General features: G+C 45.8%; 1 protein-coding gene across 5 annotated transcripts in view; it reads right to left on the bottom strand.

Moving 5' to 3' along the window:
* Positions 1 to 13,499: 13,499 nt before the first annotated feature.
* Positions 13,500 to 19,071, bottom strand: part of LOC115210584 (atlastin-2) — a 106,164-nt gene continuing 100,592 nt past the window's right edge. For all 5 annotated transcript variants that reach the window (XM_029779201.1, XM_036508465.1, XM_029779190.2 and 2 more), the window contains 2 exons: positions 18,015 to 18,446; positions 13,500 to 15,152 (listed from right to left, as the gene is read on the bottom strand). In XM_029779201.1, the coding sequence (XP_029635061.1) occupies positions 15,069 to 15,152; positions 18,015 to 18,446 (516 nt within the window). In that variant the 3' untranslated portion in view covers positions 13,500 to 15,068. The remainder of the gene's footprint in view (positions 15,153 to 18,014; positions 18,447 to 19,071) is intronic.

Below are 19,071 nucleotides of genomic sequence, written 5' to 3'. Positions count from 1 at the left end.
TACATCGACCCCAGTGTGTAACTGGTACTTAATTTATCGACCCTGAAAGGATGAAAGGCAAAGTCAACCTTGACGGAATTTGAACTCAGAACATAACCGCAGACAAAATATGGCTATGCATTTCGCCCGGCGTGCTAACGGTTCTGCCAGCTCACCGCCTTTGGGCAAGTATCTTCTACAGCCCTGGATCAACCAAAGACTCAAGTAGATTTGGTAGATGGAAACTAAAAGAAACCCATTGTGTATTCGTGTGTGCTCCTGTCTAGGCATCACATGATGATTGTAAATGAGCATCAGTCATACAAGAAAAGTTGTTCATTTCCAATCTGCAGTAAAATATGTCAGGGTATGGAGAAATATCACCTTGCTTATAAATAGGCGAGAGTTGATAAGATGAAGAGCATATGGATGTAGAAAATTTGCCTCAATAAAATTCACTCTGATGCATACAAGCGTGGAAAAGTGAACACTAAATGATGGTGATAGTGATATACACACACACACACACATTTATAATCATCATCATTGTTTAACGTCTGCTTTCCATGCTGGCATGGGTTGGACGGTTTGACTGACATCTGGAGAACCAGCAGCTGTCCCAGGCTCCAATCTTGATCTGGCAGAGTTTCTCCAGCAGGATGTCCTTCCTAATGCCAACCACTCCAAGAGTGTAGTGGGTGCTTTTTATGTGCCACCGACACGGAAGCCAATCAGGCAGACCTAGCATCGACCATGTTTGGATGGTGCATTTTACGTGCCACTTGAATGGTGGTTTTCATATACCAACGGCACGAGGGCCAGTCAGGTAGTACTGGCATCGGGTACACTTGAATAGTGGTTTTCATATACCAACGGCACGAGGGCCAGTCAGGTAGTACTGGCATCGGGTACACTTGAATGGTGGTTTTCATATACCAACGGCACGAGGGCCAGTCAGGCAGTACTGGCATCGGGTACACTTGAATGGTGGTTTTCATATACAAACGGTACGAGGGCCAGTCAGGCAGAACTGGCATCGGGTACACTTGAATGGTGGTTTTCATATACCAACGGCACGAGGGCCAGTCAGGCAGTACTGGTATCGGGTACACTTGAATGGTGGTTTTCATATACCAACGGTAAGAGGGCCAGTCAGGCAGTACTGGTATCGGGTACACTTGAATGGTGGTTTTCATATACCAACGGCACGAGGGCCAGTCAGGTAGTACTAGCATCGGGTACACTTGAATGGTGGTTTTCATATACCAACGGCACGAGGGCCAGTCAGGTAGTACTGGCATCGGGTACACTTGAATGGTGGTTTTCATATACCAACGGCACGAGGGCCAGTCAGGTAGTACTGGCATCGGGTACACTTGAATGGTGGTTTTCATATACCAACGGCACGAGGGCCAGTCAGGTAGTACTGGTATCGGGTACACTTGAATGGTGGTTTTCATATACCAACGGCACGAGGGCCAGTCAGGTAGTACTGGCATCGGGTACACTTGAATGGTGGTTTTCATATACAAACGGCACGAGGCCAGTCAGGCAGTACTGGCATCGAGTACACTTGAATGGTGGTTTTCATATACCAACGGCACGAGGGCCAGTCAGGTAGTACTGGCATCGGGTACACTTGAATGGTGGTTTTCATATACAAACGGTACGAGGGCCAGTCAGGCAGAACTGGCATCGGGTACACTTGAATGGTGGTTTTCATATACCAACGGTAAGAGGGCCAGTCAGGTAGTACTGGCATCGGGTATACTTGAATGGTGGTTTTCATATACCAACGATACGAGGGCCAGTCAGGCAGTACTGGCATCGGGTACACTTGAATGGTGGTTTTCATATACCAACGGTACGAGGGCCAGTCAGGTAGTACTGGCATCGGGAACACTTGAATGGAGGTTTTCATATACCAACAGCACGAGGGCCAGTCAGGAAGTACTGGCATCGGGTACACTCGAATGGTGGTTTTCATATACCAACGGCACGAGGACCAGTCAGGCAGTACTGGCATCGGGTACACTTGAATGGTGGTTTTCATATACCAACGGTAAGAGGGCCAGTCAGGCAGTACTGGCATCGGGTACACTTGAATGGTGGTTTTCATATACCAACGGTAAGAGGGCCAGTCAGGCAGTACTGGCATCGGGTACACTTGAATGGTGGTTTTCATATACCAACGGCACGAGGGCCAGTCAGGTAGTACTAGCATCGGGTACACTTGAATGGTGGTTTTCATATACCAACGGCACGAGGGCCAGTCAGGTAGTACTGGCATCGGGTACACTTGAATGGTGGTTTTCATATACCAACGGCACGAGGGCCAGTCAGGTAGTACTGGCATCGGGTACACTTGAATGGTGGTTTTCATATACCAACGGCACGAGGGCCAGTCAGGTAGTACTGGCATCGGGTACACTTGAATGGTGGTTTTCATATACCAACGGCACGAGGGCCAGTCAGGCTGTCGTGGCATCGGGTACACTTGAATGGTGGTTTTCATATACCAATAGCACGAGGGCCAGTCAGGTAGTACTGGTATCGGGTACACTTGAATGGTGGTTTTCATATACCAACGGCACGAGGGCCAGTCAGGTAGTACTGGCATCGGGTACACTTGAATGGTGGTTTTCATATACCAACGGCACGAGGACCAGTCAGGCAGTACTGGCATCGGGTACACTTGAATGGTGGTTTTCATATACCAACGGCACGAGGGCCAGTCAGGTAGTACTGGCATCGGGTACACTTGAATGGTGGTTTTCATATACCAACGGCACGAGGACCAGTCAGGCAGTACTAGCATCGGGTACACTTGAATGGTGGTTTTCATATACCAACGGCACGAGGGCCAGTCAGAAGTACTGGCATCGGGTACACTTGAATGGTGGTTTTCATATACCAACGATACGAGGGCCAGTCAGGCAGTACTAGCATCGGGTACACTTGAATGGTGGTTTTCATATACCAACGGCACGAGGGCCAGTCAGGTAGTACTGGCATCGGGTACACTTGAATGGTGGTTTTCATATACCAACGATACGAGGGCCAGTCAGGAAGTACTGGCATCGGGTACACTTGAATGGTGGTTTTCATATACCAACGGCACGAGGGCCAGTCAGGAAGTACTGGCATCGGGTACACTTGAATGTTGGTTTTCATATACCAATAGCACGAGGGCCAGTCAGGTAGTACTGGCATCGAATACACTTGAATGGTGGTTTTCATATACCAACGGTACGAGGGCAGGTCAGGCAGTACTAGCATCGGGTACACTTGAATGGTGGTTTTCATATACCAATAGCACGAGGGCCAGTCAGGTAGTACTGGCATCGGGTACACTTGAATGGTGGTTTTCATATACCAACGGCACGAGGACCAGTCAGGCAGTACTAGCATCGGGTACACTTGAATGGTGGTTTTCATATACCAACGGCACGAGGGCCAGTCAGGAAGTACTGGCATCGGGTACACTTGAATGGTGGTTTTCATATACCAACGATACGAGGGCCAGTCAGGCAGTACTAGCATCGGGTACACTTGAATGGTGGTTTTCATATACCAACGGCACGAGGGCCAGTCAGGTAGTACTGGCATCGGGTACACTTGAATGGTGGTTTTCATATACCAACGATACGAGGGCCAGTCAGGAAGTACTGGCATCGGGTACACTTGAATGGTGGTTTTCATATACCAACGGCACGAGGGCCAGTCAGGCAGTACTGGCATCGGGTACACTTGAATGTTGGTTTTCATATACCAATAGCACGAGGGCCAGTCAGGCAGTACTGGCATCGAATACACTTGAATGGTGGTTTTCATATACCAACGGTACGAGGGCCAGTCAGGCAGTACTGGCATCGGGTACACTTGAATGGTGGTTTTCATATACCAATAGCACGAGGGCCAGTCAGGTAGTACTGGCATCGAATACACTTGAATGGTGGTTTTCATATACCAACGGTACGAGGGCCAGTCAGGCAGTACAAGCATCGGGTACACTTGAATGGTGGTTTTCATATACCAATAGCACGAGGGCCAGTCAGGTAGTACTGGCATCGAATACACTTGAATGGTGGTTTTCATATACCAACGGTACGAGGGCCAGTCAGGAAGTACTGGCATCGGGTACACTTGAATGTTGGTTTTCATATACCAATAGCACGAGGGCCAGTCAGGTAGTACTGGCATCGAATACACTTGAATGGTGGTTTTCATATACAAACGGTACGAGGGCCAGTCAGGCAGTACTGGCATCGGGTACACTTGAATGGTGGTTTTCATATACAAACGGTACGAGGGCCAGTCAGGCAATACTGGCATCGGGTACACTTGAATGGTGGTTTCATATAACAAACGGTACGAGGGCCAGTCAGGCAGTACTGGCATCGGGTACACTTGAATGTGTGGTTTTCATATACAAACGGTACGAGGCCAGTCAGGCAGTACTGGCATCGGGTACACTTGAATGTTGGTTTTCATATAAAACGGTACGAGGGCCAGTCAGGCAATACTGGCATCGGGTACACTTGAATGGTGGTTTTCATATACAAACGGTACGAGGGCCAGTCAGGCAGTACTGGCATCGGGTACACTTGAATGTTGTTTTCATATACCAAGAGGTACGAGCAGTCAGGCATCGGGTACACTTGAATGGTGGTGGTTTTCATATACCAATAGCATGAGGGCCAGTCAGGTAGTACTGGCATCGAATACACTTGAATGTTGGTTTTCATATACCAATAGCACGAGGGCCAGTCAGGCAGTACTGGCATCGAATACACTTGAATGGTGGTTTTCATATACAAACGGTACGAGGGCCAGTCAGGCATCGGGTACACTTGAATGGTGGTTTTCATATACCAATAGCATGAGGGCTAGTCAGGTAGTACTGGCATCGAATACACTTGAATGTTGGTTTTCATATACCAATAGCACGAGGGCCAGTCAGGCAGTACTGGCATCGAATACACTTGAATGTTGGTTTTCATATACCAACGGTACGAGGACCAGTCAGGCAGTCCTGGCATCGGGTACACTTGAATGGTGGTTTTCATATACAAACGGTACGAGGGCCAGTCAGGCATCGGGTACACTTGAATGGTGGTTTTCATATACCAATAGCATGAGGGCCAGTCAGGTAGTACTGGCATCGAATACACTTGAATGTTGGTTTTCATATACCAATAGCACGAGGGCCAGTCAGGCAGTACTGGCATCGAATACACTTGAATGGTGGTTTTCATATACCAACGGTACGAGGGCCAGTCAGGCAGTACTGGCATCGGGTACACTTGAATGGTGGTTTTCATATACCAATAGCACGAGGGCCAGTCAGGCAGTACTGGCATCGGGTACACTTGAATGTTGGTTTTCATATACCAATAGCACGAGGGCCAGTCAGGCAGTACTGGCATCGAATACACTTGAATGGTGGTTTTCATATACCAACGGTACGAGGACCAGTCAGGCAGTCCTGGCATCGGGTACACTTGAATGGTGGTTTTCATATACAAACGGTACGAGGGCCAGTCAGGCATCGGGTACACTTGAATGGTGGTTTTCATATACCAATAGCATGAGGGCCAGTCAGGTAGTACTGGCATCGAATACACTTGAATGTTGGTTTTCATATACCAATAGCACGAGGGCCAGTCAGGCAGTACTGGCATCGAATACACTTGAATGGTGGTTTTCATATACAAACGGTACGAGGGCCAGTCAGGCAGTACTGGCATCGGGTACACTTGAATGGTGGTTTTCATATACCAATAGCACGAGGGCCAGTCAGGCAGTACTGGCATCGGGTACACTTGAATGTGGTTTTCATATACCAATAGCATGAGGGCCAGTCAGGCAGTACTGGCATCGAATACACTTGAATGTTGGTTTTCATATACCAACGGTACGAGGACCAGTCAGGCAGTCCTGGCATCGGGTACACTTGAATGGTGGTTTTCATATACAAACGGTACGAGGGCCAGTCAGGCAATACTGGCATCGGGTACACTTGAATGTTGGTTTTCATATACCAATAGCATGAGGGCCAGTCAGGCAGTACTGGCATCGAATACACTTGAATGTTGGTTTTCATATACCAACGGTACGAGGACCAGTCAGGCAGTCCTGGCATCGGGTACACTTGAATGGTGGTTTTCATATACAAACGGTACGAGGGCCAGTCAGGCATCGGGTACACTTGAATGGTGGTTTTCATATACCAACGGCACGAGGGCCAGTCAGGCAGTACTGGCATCGGGTACACTTGAATGGTGGTTTTCATATACAAACGGTACGAGGGCCAGTCAGGCAGTACTGGCATCGGGTACACTTGAATGGTGGTTTTCATATACCAATAGCACGAGGGCCAGTCAGGCAGTACTGGCATCGGGTACACTTGAATGTTGGTTTTCATATACCAACGGTAAGAGGGCCAGTCAGGCAGTACTGGCATCCGGTACACTTGAATGGTGGTTTTCATATACAAACGGTACGAGGGCCAGTCAGGCAGTACTGGTATCGGGTACACTTGAATGGTGGTTTTCATATACAAACGGAACGAGGGCCAGTCAGGCAGTACTGGCATCGGGTACACTTGAATGGTGGTTTTCATATACAAACGGTACGAGGGCCAGTCAGGCAGTACTGGTATCGGGTACACTTGAATGGTGGTTTTCATATACAAACGGAACGAGGGCCAGTCAGGCAGTACTGGCATCGGGTACACTTGAATGGTGGTTTTCATATACAAACGGTACGAGGGCCAGTCAGGCAGTACTGGCATCGGGTACACTTGAATGGTGGTTTTCATATACAAACGGTACGAGGGCCAGTCAGGCAGTACTGGCATCGAATACACTTGAATGTTGGTTTTCATATACCAACGGTACGAGGACCAGTCAGGCAGTCCTGGCATCGGGTACACTTGAATGGTGGTTTTCATATACAAACGGTACGAGGGCCAGTCAGGCATCGGGTACACTTGAATGTTGGTTTTCATATACCAATAGCATGAGGGCCAGTCAGGTAGTACTGGCATCGAATACACTTGAATGTTGGTTTTCATATACCAATAGCACGAGGGCCAGTCAGGTAGTACTGGCATCGGGTACACTTGAATGGTGGTTTTCATATACAAACGTTACGAGGGCCAGTCAGGCAGTACTGGCATCGGGTACACTTGAATGGTGGTTTTCATATACCAATAGCACGAGGGCCAGTCAGGCAGTACTGGCATCGGGTACACTTGAATGGTGGTTTTCATATACAAACGGTACGAGGGCCAGTCAGGCAGTACTGGTATCGGGTACACTTGAATGGTGGTTTTCATATACAAACGGAACGAGGGCCAGTCAGGCAGTCAGTACTGGCATCGGGTACACTTGAATGGTGGTTTTCATATACAAACGGAACGAGGGCCAGTCAGGCAGTACTGGCATCGGGTACACTTGAATGGTGGTTTTCATATACAAACGGTACGAGGGCCAGTCAGGCAGTATGGTATCGGGTACACTTGAATGGTGGTTTTCATATACAAACGGAACGAGGGCCAGTCAGGCAGTACTGGTATCGGGTACACTTGAATGGTGGTTTTCATATACAAACGGACGAGGGCCAGTCAGGCAGTACTGGCATCGGGTACACTTGAATGGTGGTTTTCATATACAAACGGAACGAGGGCCAGTCAGGCAGTACTGGCATCGGGTACACTTGAATGGTGGTTTTCATATACAAACGGTACGAGGGCCAGTCAGGCAGTACTGGTATCGGGTACACTTGAATGGTGGTTTTCATATACAAACGGAACGAGGGCCAGTCAGGCAGTACTGGTATCGGGTACACTTGAATGGTGGTTTTCATATACAAACGGAACGAGGGCCAGTCAGGCAGTACTGGCATCGGGTACACTTGAATGGTGGTTTTCATATACAAACGGTACGAGGGCCAGTCAGGCAGTACTGGTATCGGGTACACTTGAATGGTGGTTTTCATATACAAACGGAACGAGGGACAGTCAGGCAGTACTGGCATCGGGTACACTTGAATGGTGGTTTTCATATACAAACGGAACGAGGGCCAGTCAGGCAGTACTGGCATCGGGTACACTTGAATGGTGGTTTTCATATACAAACGGTACGAGGGCCAGTCAGGCAGTACTGGCATCGGGTACACTTGAATGGTGGTTTTCATATACAAACGGTACGAGGGCCAGTCAGGCAGTACTGGCATCGGGTACACTTGAATGGTGGTTTTCATATACAAACGGAACGAGGGCCAGTCAGGCAGTACTGGCATCGGGTACACTTGAATGGTGGTTGTCATATACAAACGGTACGAGGGCCAGTCAGGCAGTACTGGCATCGGGTACACTTGAATGGTGGTTGTCATATACAAACGGTACGAGGGCCAGTCAGGCATCGGGTACACTTGAATGGTGGTTTTCATATACCAACGGCACGAGGGCCAGTCAGGTAGTACTGGCATCGAATACACTTGAATGGTGGTTTTCATATACCAACGGTACGAGGGCCAGTCAGGTAGTACTGGCATCGGGTACACCTGAATGGTGGTTTTCATATACCAACGGCACGAGGGCCAGTCTGGCATCGGGTACACTTGAATGGTGGTTTTCATATACCAACGGTACGAGGGCCAGTCAGGCAGTACTGGCATCGGGTACACTTGAATGGTGGTTTTCATATACCAACGGTACGAGGGCCAGTCAGGTAGTACTGGCATCGGGTACACTTGAATGATGGTTTTCATATACAAACGGAACGAGGGCCAGTCAGGCAGTACTGGCATCGGGTACACTTGAATGGTGGTTTTCATATACCAACGGTACGAGGGCCAGTCAGGCAGTACTGGCATCGGGTACACTTGAATGGTGGTTTTCATATACCAACGGTACGAGGGCCAGTCAGGCAGTACTAGCATCGGGTACACTTGAATGGTGGTTTTCATATACCAACGGTACGAGGGCCAGTCAGGCAGTACTGGCATCGGGTACACTTGAATGGTGGTTTTCATATACCAACGGTACGAGGGCCAGTCAGGCAGTACTAGCATCGGGTACACTTGAATGGTTGTTTTCATATACCAACGGTACGAGGGCCAGTCAGGCAGTACTGGCATCGGGTACACTTGAATGGTGGTTTTCATATACCAACGGTACGAGGGCCAGTCAGGCAGTACTGGCATCGGGTACACTTGAATGGTTGTTTTCATATACCAACGGTACGAGGGCCAGTCAGGCAGTACTAGCATCGGGTACACTTGAATGATGGTTTTCATATACAAACGGAACGAGGGCCAGTCAGGCAAGTACTGGCATCGGGTACACTTGAATGTTGGTTTTCATATACCAACGGTACGAGCCAGTCAGGCAGTACTGGCATCGGGTACACTTGAATGGTGGTTTTCATATACCAACGGTACGAGGGCAGTCAGGCAGTACTGGCATCGGGTACACTTGAATGGTTGTTTTCATATACCAACGGTACGAGGGCCAGTCAGGCAGTACTAGCATCGGGTACACTTGAATGATGGTTTTATATACCAACGGTACGAGGGCCAGTCAGGCAGAACTGGCATCGGGTACACTTGAATGGTGGTTTTCATATACCAACGGTACGAGGGCCAGTCAGGCAGTACAGTACTGGCATCGGGTACACTTGAATGGTTGTTTTCATATACCAACGGTACGAGGGCCAGTCAGGCAGTACTGGCATCGGGTACACTTGAATGGTGGTTTTCATATACAAACGGAACGAGGGCCAGTCAGGCAGTACTGGCATCGGGTACACTTGAATGGTGGTTTTCATATACCAACGGTACGAGGGCCAGTCAGGCAGTACTGGCATCGGGTACACTTGAATGGTGGTTTTCATATACCAACGGTACGAGGGCCAGTCAGGCAGTACTAGCATCGGGTACACTTGAATGGTGGTTTTCATATACCAACGGTACGAGGGCCAGTCAGGCAGTACTGGCATCGGGTACACTTGAATGGTGGTTTTCATATACCAACGGTACGAGGGCCAGTCAGGCAGTACTAGCATCGGGTACACTTGAATGGTGTTTTCATATACCAACGGTACGAGGGCCAGTCAGGCAGTACTGGCATCGGGACACTTGAATGGTGGTTTTCATATACCAACGGTACGAGGGCCAGTCAGGCAGTACTGGCATCGGGTACACTTGAATGGTTGTTTTCATATACCAACGGTACGAGGGCCAGTCAGGCAGTACTAGCATCGGGTACACTTGAATGATGGTTTTCATATACAAACGGAACGAGGGCCAGTCAGGCAGTACTGGCATCGGGTACACTTGAATGTTGGTTTTCATATACCAACGGTACGAGCGCCAGTCAGGCAGTACTGGCATCGGGTACACTTGAATGGTGGTTTTCATATACCAACGGTACGAGGGCCAGTCAGGCAGTACTGGCATCGGGTACACTTGAATGGTTGTTTTCATATACCAACGGTACGAGGGCCAGTCAGGCAGTACTAGCATCGGGTACACTTGAATGGTGGTTTTCATATACCAACGGTACGAGGGCCAGTCAGGCAGAACTGGCATCGGGTACACTTGAATGGTGGTTTTCATATACCAACGGTACGAGGGCCAGTCAGGCAGTACTGGCATCGGGTACACTTGAATGGTTGTTTTCATATACCAACGGTACGAGGGCCAGTCAGGCAGTACTGGCATCGGGTACACTTGAATGGTGGTTTTCATATACCAACGGTACGAGGGCCAGTCAGGCAGTACTGGCATCGGGTACACTTGAATGGTGGTTTTCATATACCAACGGTACGAGGGCCAGTCAGGCAGTACTAGCATCGGGTACACTTGAATGATGGTTTTCATATACCAACGGTACGAGGGCCAGTCAGGCAGAACTGGCATCGGGTACACTTGAATGGTGGTTTTCATATACCAACGGTACGAGGGCCAGTCAGGCAGAACTGGCATCGGGTACACTTGAATGGTGGTTTTCATATACAAACGGCACGAGGGCCAGTCAGGCAGTACTGGCATCGGGTACACTTGAATGGTGGTTTTCATATACCAACGGTACGAGGGCCAGTCACGCAGTACTGGCATCGGGTACACTTGAATGGTGGTTTCATATACCAACGGTACGAGGGCCAGTCAGGCAGTACTGGCATCGGGTACACTTGAATGGTGGTTTTCATATACCAACGGTACGAGGGCCAGTCAGGCAGTACTGGCATCGGGTACACTTGAATGGTGGTTTTCATATACCAACGGTACGAGGGCCAGTCAGGCAGAACTGGCATCGGGTACACTTGAATGGTGGTTTTCATATACAAACGGCACGAGGGCCAGTCAGGCAGTACTGGCATCGGGTACACTTGAATGGTGGTTTTCATATACCAACGGCACGAGGGCCAGTCAGGCAGTACTGGCATCGGGTACACTTGAATGGTGGTTTTCATATACAAACGGCACGAGGGCCAGTCAGGCAGTACTGGCATCGGGTACACTTGAATGGTGGTTTTCATATACCAACGGTAAGAGGGCCAGTCAGGCAGTACTGGCATCGGGTACACTTGAATGGTGGTTTTCATATACCAACGGTAAGAGGGCCAGTCAGGCAGTACTGGCATCGGGTACACTTGAATGTTGGTTTTCATATACCAATAGCATGAGGGCCAGTCAGGCAGTACTGGCATCGGGTACACTTGAATGGTGGTTTTCATATACCAACGGTACGAGGGCCAGTCAGGCAGTACTGGCATCGGGTACACTTGAATGGTGGTTTTCATATACCAACGGTACGAGGGCCAGTCAGGCAGTACTGGCATCGGGTACACTTGAATGGTGGTTTTCATATACCAACGGTACGAGGGCCAGTCAGGCAGTACTGGCATCGAATACACTTGAATGGTGGTTTTCATATACCAACGGTACGAGGGCCAGTCAGGCAGTACTAGCATCGGGTACACTTGAATGGTGGTTTTTATATACCAACGGCACAAGGGCCAGTCTGGCATCGGGTACACTTGAATGGTGGTTTTCACATGCCTATACACACACACACACATCATCATCATTGTTTCCGTGCTAGCACGGTTTGGATGATTTGACTGACTGGTGAACCAGATGGCTGCATATATACATACCTACACACACACACACACACACACTATATATATATATATTGATATGGAGGTTAGTTCGGAAACAGAGTGCTATGACCCACTTTTGTGAGTTGGCATCAAGCAGACAGCTAAAACCTTTTGTCCTGTCGGTTTCTGGGGAAATTTATGTATTCGGAAGAGACCTTTGGCCCTGTTCCGGTCAGGGAAAGTTCGAGAAACCACTACTTAAAATGCGACGCGCTGTGAGCTTGTGGTCAGTCAGTCGTCAGTTTTGGCCAAAGACAGTAGTGATACGGACGGTCAGCCAAGAAGGTGGCGATAGTGAGATGGCAACAGGGCGAGGCAGCGACAGGTTGAGAAAGACATACACAGAGGACTGAGAGCAAAAGAGAGGGATTACGGCGGATGGAAGGCATGGCTGTTGTAGTAGGAGTTTCTGAAATTGTTGCAGACTGGGAAAAAACGTTCAGTAAAGTTTTGTTTGTGTCTTTTGGTTGTTTATGTTTTGATGTGAAATGTAAAAGGAAGAATTGTGACGTAAATTGTAATCTGTGATGAAGAGGAAAAAGAATTGTTGAACTAAAAAAGAATTGATGTGTCAAAAAAAAGGAGAAAGACTTGTGAATTAAGGAAAAGAGGAAGAAAATAAATGAATATTGAAAAGAACTGTGTTAAAGAGAAAGAAAGAAAGAAAGAGAAAGACTTTAATGTATTGAACTGTTCTGATTTGTCTCTGAACTGTATCGTGAATTGAACTGATTTGAACATTGAACTGCATCGTGCATGCCTTTGATTTTGTTGATTCTGTTGCTTGTATTTTCTTTGCTGTATCTGATATTGTAATGATTGTTATAAACTGTTTTTAAATGTAAGCCAATTGCCTTCCGCCGTCTCTCTCTGTATCTCTTCCTGTTGTTGTTGTTGATCTCTCCGGTCGCCGGTTCGTGTTCGCTGCCATTCCTCTACCGAGTCCTCTCTTTCCGTGGCGAATTCCCCGTTCGACTGGGCCGGTCAATCGTCGTCGCTTGACTTGGTAGGGTCCCAGGTTCCGAAGAGTTTGAGTGACGGCAGGTGGTTCGTAACAATATATATATATATATATATATATATATATAGAGAGAGAGAGAGAGAGAGAGAGAGAAAAAGACAGGTAGTGAAGCAAATAAACACAATTAGGCTCGACATATACATACATATATACAGACAGACATACATACATACATACATACATACATACATATATATCCACACCACATCTCTGTCATAAAATTAGTTGAATGAAAAAATTTCCATTAAAATGTGTACCATCTCGTTAAGCCATCCACCTTGTTAAAAAAAAATTGTTTTTAACATGAAATATTAATGAAGATGTTTGTTTGTAGGTTGGTTTTAGGTTTTTATTACTTATGGAAATTTAAACAAAAGACAATAGCAAATCAATCTGTGTATTATCAATGATGGCGATTAAGATATAGAACCAGAGCCAGAACCAGTGTGATTTCAGTTCACAATTATGAGGTGGGGTTGGGAAAATATATATGTTTATATATATAGCAATGGTTAGACAGGGTGTTTCAATAGAAGCAGCATTCATCAGTGATCTACACATCATAGATTCTAGAGACAGGAAATTGAGGAAGAGTTGCAGTGGTGTACAGACTCCAAAAGGCACATGTTTTATTTTGTTAGTTTTTGAAACTGTACAGAAAAAAAAAATTACCTAAGAAACTGGAAACCATTTAACTTTTCATTCAATAAAACATTCAAAACCACTGTTTATAAACAATTATAATGTGCTAAGACAGCGAGCTAATGAGGGAGCCTCTACGCGGTCGCTCGACCTGTCAGAAATAGCAGCCAAATCTCCTTCAAATCACACTCTGCTGTCTTTAAAAATAAAAACAAACAGAAGGACAAATTGTATAATGTAGTCCTATGTGCAGTATGTCTGAAAAAAGATGAGATGGTCATTGCTGGAATGCTTTTGATCATAGGTCTGCTTGATCCAGGCTGACCTTAAAGCTAAACAACAACAACAACAACAACACAATACAATGCTATTTCAGAGCTGATAGCTTTCAGTTTATTTCTCAGCTATTAAAAGTCATAAAAATCAAACAGCAGTTAGTGGAATTAACTCAATGGATTATTTAGGTAGAAATTTTTTAAAAAAAGACGTCTTTACACGGAGTGGATCAATTTTGATGGATTAAAATTTCCTAATTTTAAGAAACTTTCTTAACTTTAAAATTTCTTAATTTTAAGAAATATTGAACCAATGGAAAATTATTAGTTTATGATATTTTTAATGATGGGAAGGATTATTATTATTATTATTATTATTATTACTGTTATTATTATTATTATTAGGAATGATCAAAGTTTGGTGCTGAGGCAATAGCTAGGTCTTAACAAACAGATGTTATGCTAATAATTATAATGATATTGGTAATAATATTTAGCTAACATTTATTTTCCCCTCACCAAAAATGAAAAATTGAAAATGACAAACAAAGAAGGAGGCTATTTACACATAAAAGAAAGGTCGAGAAGGTTCTAAAGGAGTCTGCAGGGGGGTGGAAAGGTTAAGTTTCTCTATCATGTCAGAAATAATAAATTAAAAAATGAAAATACTTCAATTTACATATTGAAAAGACATTTCTAAAAGTGAAATGAAGACAACTGTAATTGAGTTGAAGAGTTAATTCTTAAAAAAAAAAAAAAGAATGTTTTCCAGGTTTCCTATAATTGGAATGAGAAAGTTATTAGAAAGAGAAGTGTTATTCTCCAAGTTGAGTGAAAAAATGGGTAAATCACAAAATATTTTTTTTAAATATTTTAACCTTTTTTTTTTTTGATAATTTTTATTTTTTCTGCAATAATTCAACAGGTTTTCTCTTTGTTTTTCTTGTGGGGATTTTTTGGCTGCCCTTTGCTTGTTCAGACTTTTTTATTTTTCATTTGATTCTTGACAGCATATTTAGCTGTTTGTTCTCCCGCTTTTGCCAACAGGTGAGAAATAACCTGAAAAACAGAGAGAAACAATAAAACAAATAAAGATGTAATATGCATTCATTTGATTTTAGTATTCATATAATCAACCATAAAATAGGGTGGGGAGAGGCTGTGAGATTAGAAAACCCATCCACAAGAACATCTGAAATCCAGGCCTCACTTACTATTGTAGCCATTATGTGCTATTATAAGGCGGCGGCAGTGAACTGGCAGAATCGTTAGCACACTGGGCGAAATGCTTAGTGGTATTTCGTCTGCTGTTACGTTCTGAGTTCAAATTCCACCGAGGTCGACTTTGCCTTTCATCCCTTCGGGGTCGATAAATTAAGTACCAGTTACGTACTGGGGTCGATGTAATCGACTTAATACCTATGTCTGTCCTTGTTTGTCCCCTCTATGTTTAGCCCCTTGTGGGTAATAAAGAAATAGGTATTTCGTCTGCCACTATGTTCTGAGTGCAAAATCCACCGAGGTCGATTTGCCTTTCATCTTTTCGGGGTCGGTTAGATAAGTACCAGTTATACACTGGGGTCGATGTAATCAACTACCTTCGTGGCAAAAATTTGAAATTATTCAGTCATCACGAAGAAACCTCTGCATCAAGGGGCATAACTCTGTTAGCTACCTGCTTTGAGAAATCCCAGTGATCCAGCGACAAACGCTTTATCTCGCCGTATCCAAAACAGACACTTGCAGCAAGAAACTAAAGCTAAATCAGAATGAGATTATGAAAGTTTTGTCTTATAATCCAATCCAAAAACTTAGAATAGTTTTAGAAATGGGAAACAAATTTGAGACTGCGAAGCCCCGACAAATAAAGTGAGTCCACAGCGTATCCTACACCAGCTTCACATAACCAGTCCCAGCCCATTCAAGGTACCTTGGATCGTAGGACGGCCTGCTGTGCTTAGCTTGGATTGTAGGGTGACCTGCTGTGCATGAGGAGACCTACTGAGTCAAGTAAATCAACATCAAAATAAAATTGTCGTTGTGATACCCGTGCAGGTGGCATGTAAAAAAACACCATCCAAACGTGGCCAATGCCAGCGCTGCCTTGACTGGATTCTGTGCCGGTGGTACATAAAAAGTGCACCAACCAATCGTGGCCGGTGCCAGCCTCCTCTGGCCCCTGTGCTGGTGGCACATAAAAAATACCCACTACACAGGTGCCAGCCTCCTCTGGCCCTTGTGCTGGTGGCACATAAAAAACACCCACTACACTCACGGAGTGGTTGGCGTTAGGAAGGGCATCCAGCTGTAGAAACACTGCCAGATCAGACTGGGCCTGATGCAGCCTCCTAGCTTCCCAGACCCTCGTCGAACCGTCCAACCCATGCTAGCATGGAAAGCGGACGCTAAACGATGATGATGATGATGATTATGATGGAACAGTTTGCGACACACACAGCTTGTCCTTCATATTGTCCTCCCTACCCATACTTTACATTGGCTTACCCACCCCATCCACTGAGTCACCAAATCACCTTATCTTCCTCGCAACCATGTTTCTCACTCCCTCCATACACTACGCCTACCTCTCTATCTCCCCGCCACCACCACACTTGTTTCTTTCTCTCTCTCTCCTCCTCATCGTCCCCCCCCACCGTCTATTGTCTCATCATTATTCTGCTACTCTTCAACACCCCACACCATGAATCATTGTTCACCCCTCGTCCACCCCTCAACCTTATCCAATCTCTACTCTTCCTTACCTCTCTTTATTTAGTTAACACTTGTCCCTTTAATTTTTATATTCACCTCCTCACCCATTTCCCCATCTCTCAACTCTACCATACCCTCTTGTAGCCTTTACCCACCCACACCCTTCATTCTTCTGTTCCCCACCCCCACTCACTTCTATCCCTCTCATACCCTGAGGGTTCACTCAGACACTTCATTGTCCCTCTTTTTATCTCTCCCCCACTTCAGCCTCTCTTCTAAAATCTGAGCAACCCTGTAGCTGCCCTACAATGAGAAACCTCTCCTACTCTGGTCCTTTCTCTCATGCTTTAAACTAAGAGGTTCTCAACCATTCCTTGTCTAATGGACCCTATTTTACTCTACTGGACCCCCATAACCATTCAATGTATATTTAAAAAATTGTGTATTTTCATAATTAAATATAATTTGGAATTGTCTCCAATGACCCCTTCTCCTCTCAAAAGAGAATTTTTTTTGTCTTGCAAGTACTTGGTGACCCTATCAGTGCAGGCGCCATTTAAAAGCACCCAGTCCACACTGCAAAGTGGTTGGTGTTAGGAAGGGCATCCAACTGTAAAAACCTTGCCAAAACTGACCTCACTTGTGCTTGTGCCACGTAAAAAGCACTAAGTCCACTAGTGAGTGATCGGTGTTAGGAAGGGCATCCAGCTGTAAAAACCTTGCCAAAACAGTCACAGAAGTTTGGTGCAGGGCTTCTGCCTGGTCGGCTCTTGTCAAACCGTCCCACCCATGCCAGCATGGAAGGCAGATGTTAAGCAACCATGATGAGGATGCTGAGGATTTCGTGTAATGTAGAAGTATAACCAGTTTACTGCAAATAAATTTTTTTTTAAATCCTATATGGAAACCCCAAGGATCATATGGACCTTGGTTGATAACCGCTGCTTTAAGCCCTCATCTACTAGCATAAAACTGCCTCTCTGAGGGTTAATAGTCTTGTAGGCTGCAAGGCACCCTCAACAGTGCTGGTGCCACAAAATAAGCACCCAGTACATGCTATGAAGAGGTTAGCGTTTGGAACGGAATCCAAGAGCATGATACAGTCCCTGCAGCCATCAAATGCTGCCAATCCATCCAGCCTCTGCTAGAATCGAAAAATGGACACTAAATAATGATGATGAAAACAATAATTATTACAATAATACTTACATTTTCCCAGATTTTCTCAGCTAATTGATCGATTGCAGAACCAATGTCAATGTATTCTCCGCTGTAACGAACATAACCTGCAACAATGATCAATAAGAGAACAATCCACATAATCAAGTTAAAGAGTGCTGCCACTGGGCTGAGTCCAAAGAAAGCAAATAATGTGGCTCCAAAATAGAAGAAAATCATCATAATAACAAGGACAGCAGGGGTTCGAGCAGTTTTAAAAATGTTTTTGCCCTCGTTGTGGTTGCAAAAGTTCACAAACAACCCTTCAATTTCTTTTTGAAGTTTCTCCTCGTAAGAATGACTGAACTCTGATCCGCCCATTTTTCTTGTGGAACGGAATAATTTTAGAGCTTCCTCCTGGAACTTTGCGTGATCTTTATTCAAACAATCTGGATGAAGATAAGGTCGGTCTCCTCCAACTGCCTGCAATGTATAGAATATAAGGAAGCTTTAACAGAAATAACTATAGTCAACTGAAGACATATACAAGAAAACATCCAATCCTTCCTCCCCACCAGTGTGTGATCCCACTCACACACATACAATTCCAGCCCCAACTTGTGCTTATTTCTTACAATTTACAAACGTTTGAGCTGAACATTAACAGCACTGATGTCACTGTACTTAAGACAGCTCCATCCCTGCTTCCTGACAAAGCCATAACAAATGATATAATTAACTACTAAAGGTAGATAAGTGAAGGCACGTGGCTCAGTGGTCAGAGCGTCGACCTTACGACTGTGATATGAGTTCGAATCCCGGACCGGACTGTGTGTTGTGTTCTTGAGCAAGACACTTTATTTCACATTGCTCCAGTTCACTCAGCTGTAGAAATGAGTTGCAACGTCACTGGTGCCAAGCTGTATCAGCCCTTGCCTTTCCCTTGGATAACAATGGTGGCATGGAGAAGGGAGGCCGGTATGCATGGGCGACTGCTGGTCGTCCGTAAACAACCTTGCTCAGACTTGTGCCTCGGAGGGTAACTTTCTAGGTGCAATCCCATGGTCATTCGTGACCGAAAGGGGTCTCCGAAAGGTAGCTAACTGAT

This window comes from Octopus sinensis, linkage group LG1 (genome assembly GCF_006345805.1).
Source record: "Octopus sinensis linkage group LG1, ASM634580v1, whole genome shotgun sequence".
In the NCBI taxonomy this organism is placed as follows: Eukaryota; Metazoa; Mollusca; class Cephalopoda; order Octopoda; family Octopodidae; genus Octopus; species Octopus sinensis.
Note: the sequence above shows the minus strand (reverse complement) of the source record. Positions and strands in the feature narration are given on the sequence as shown.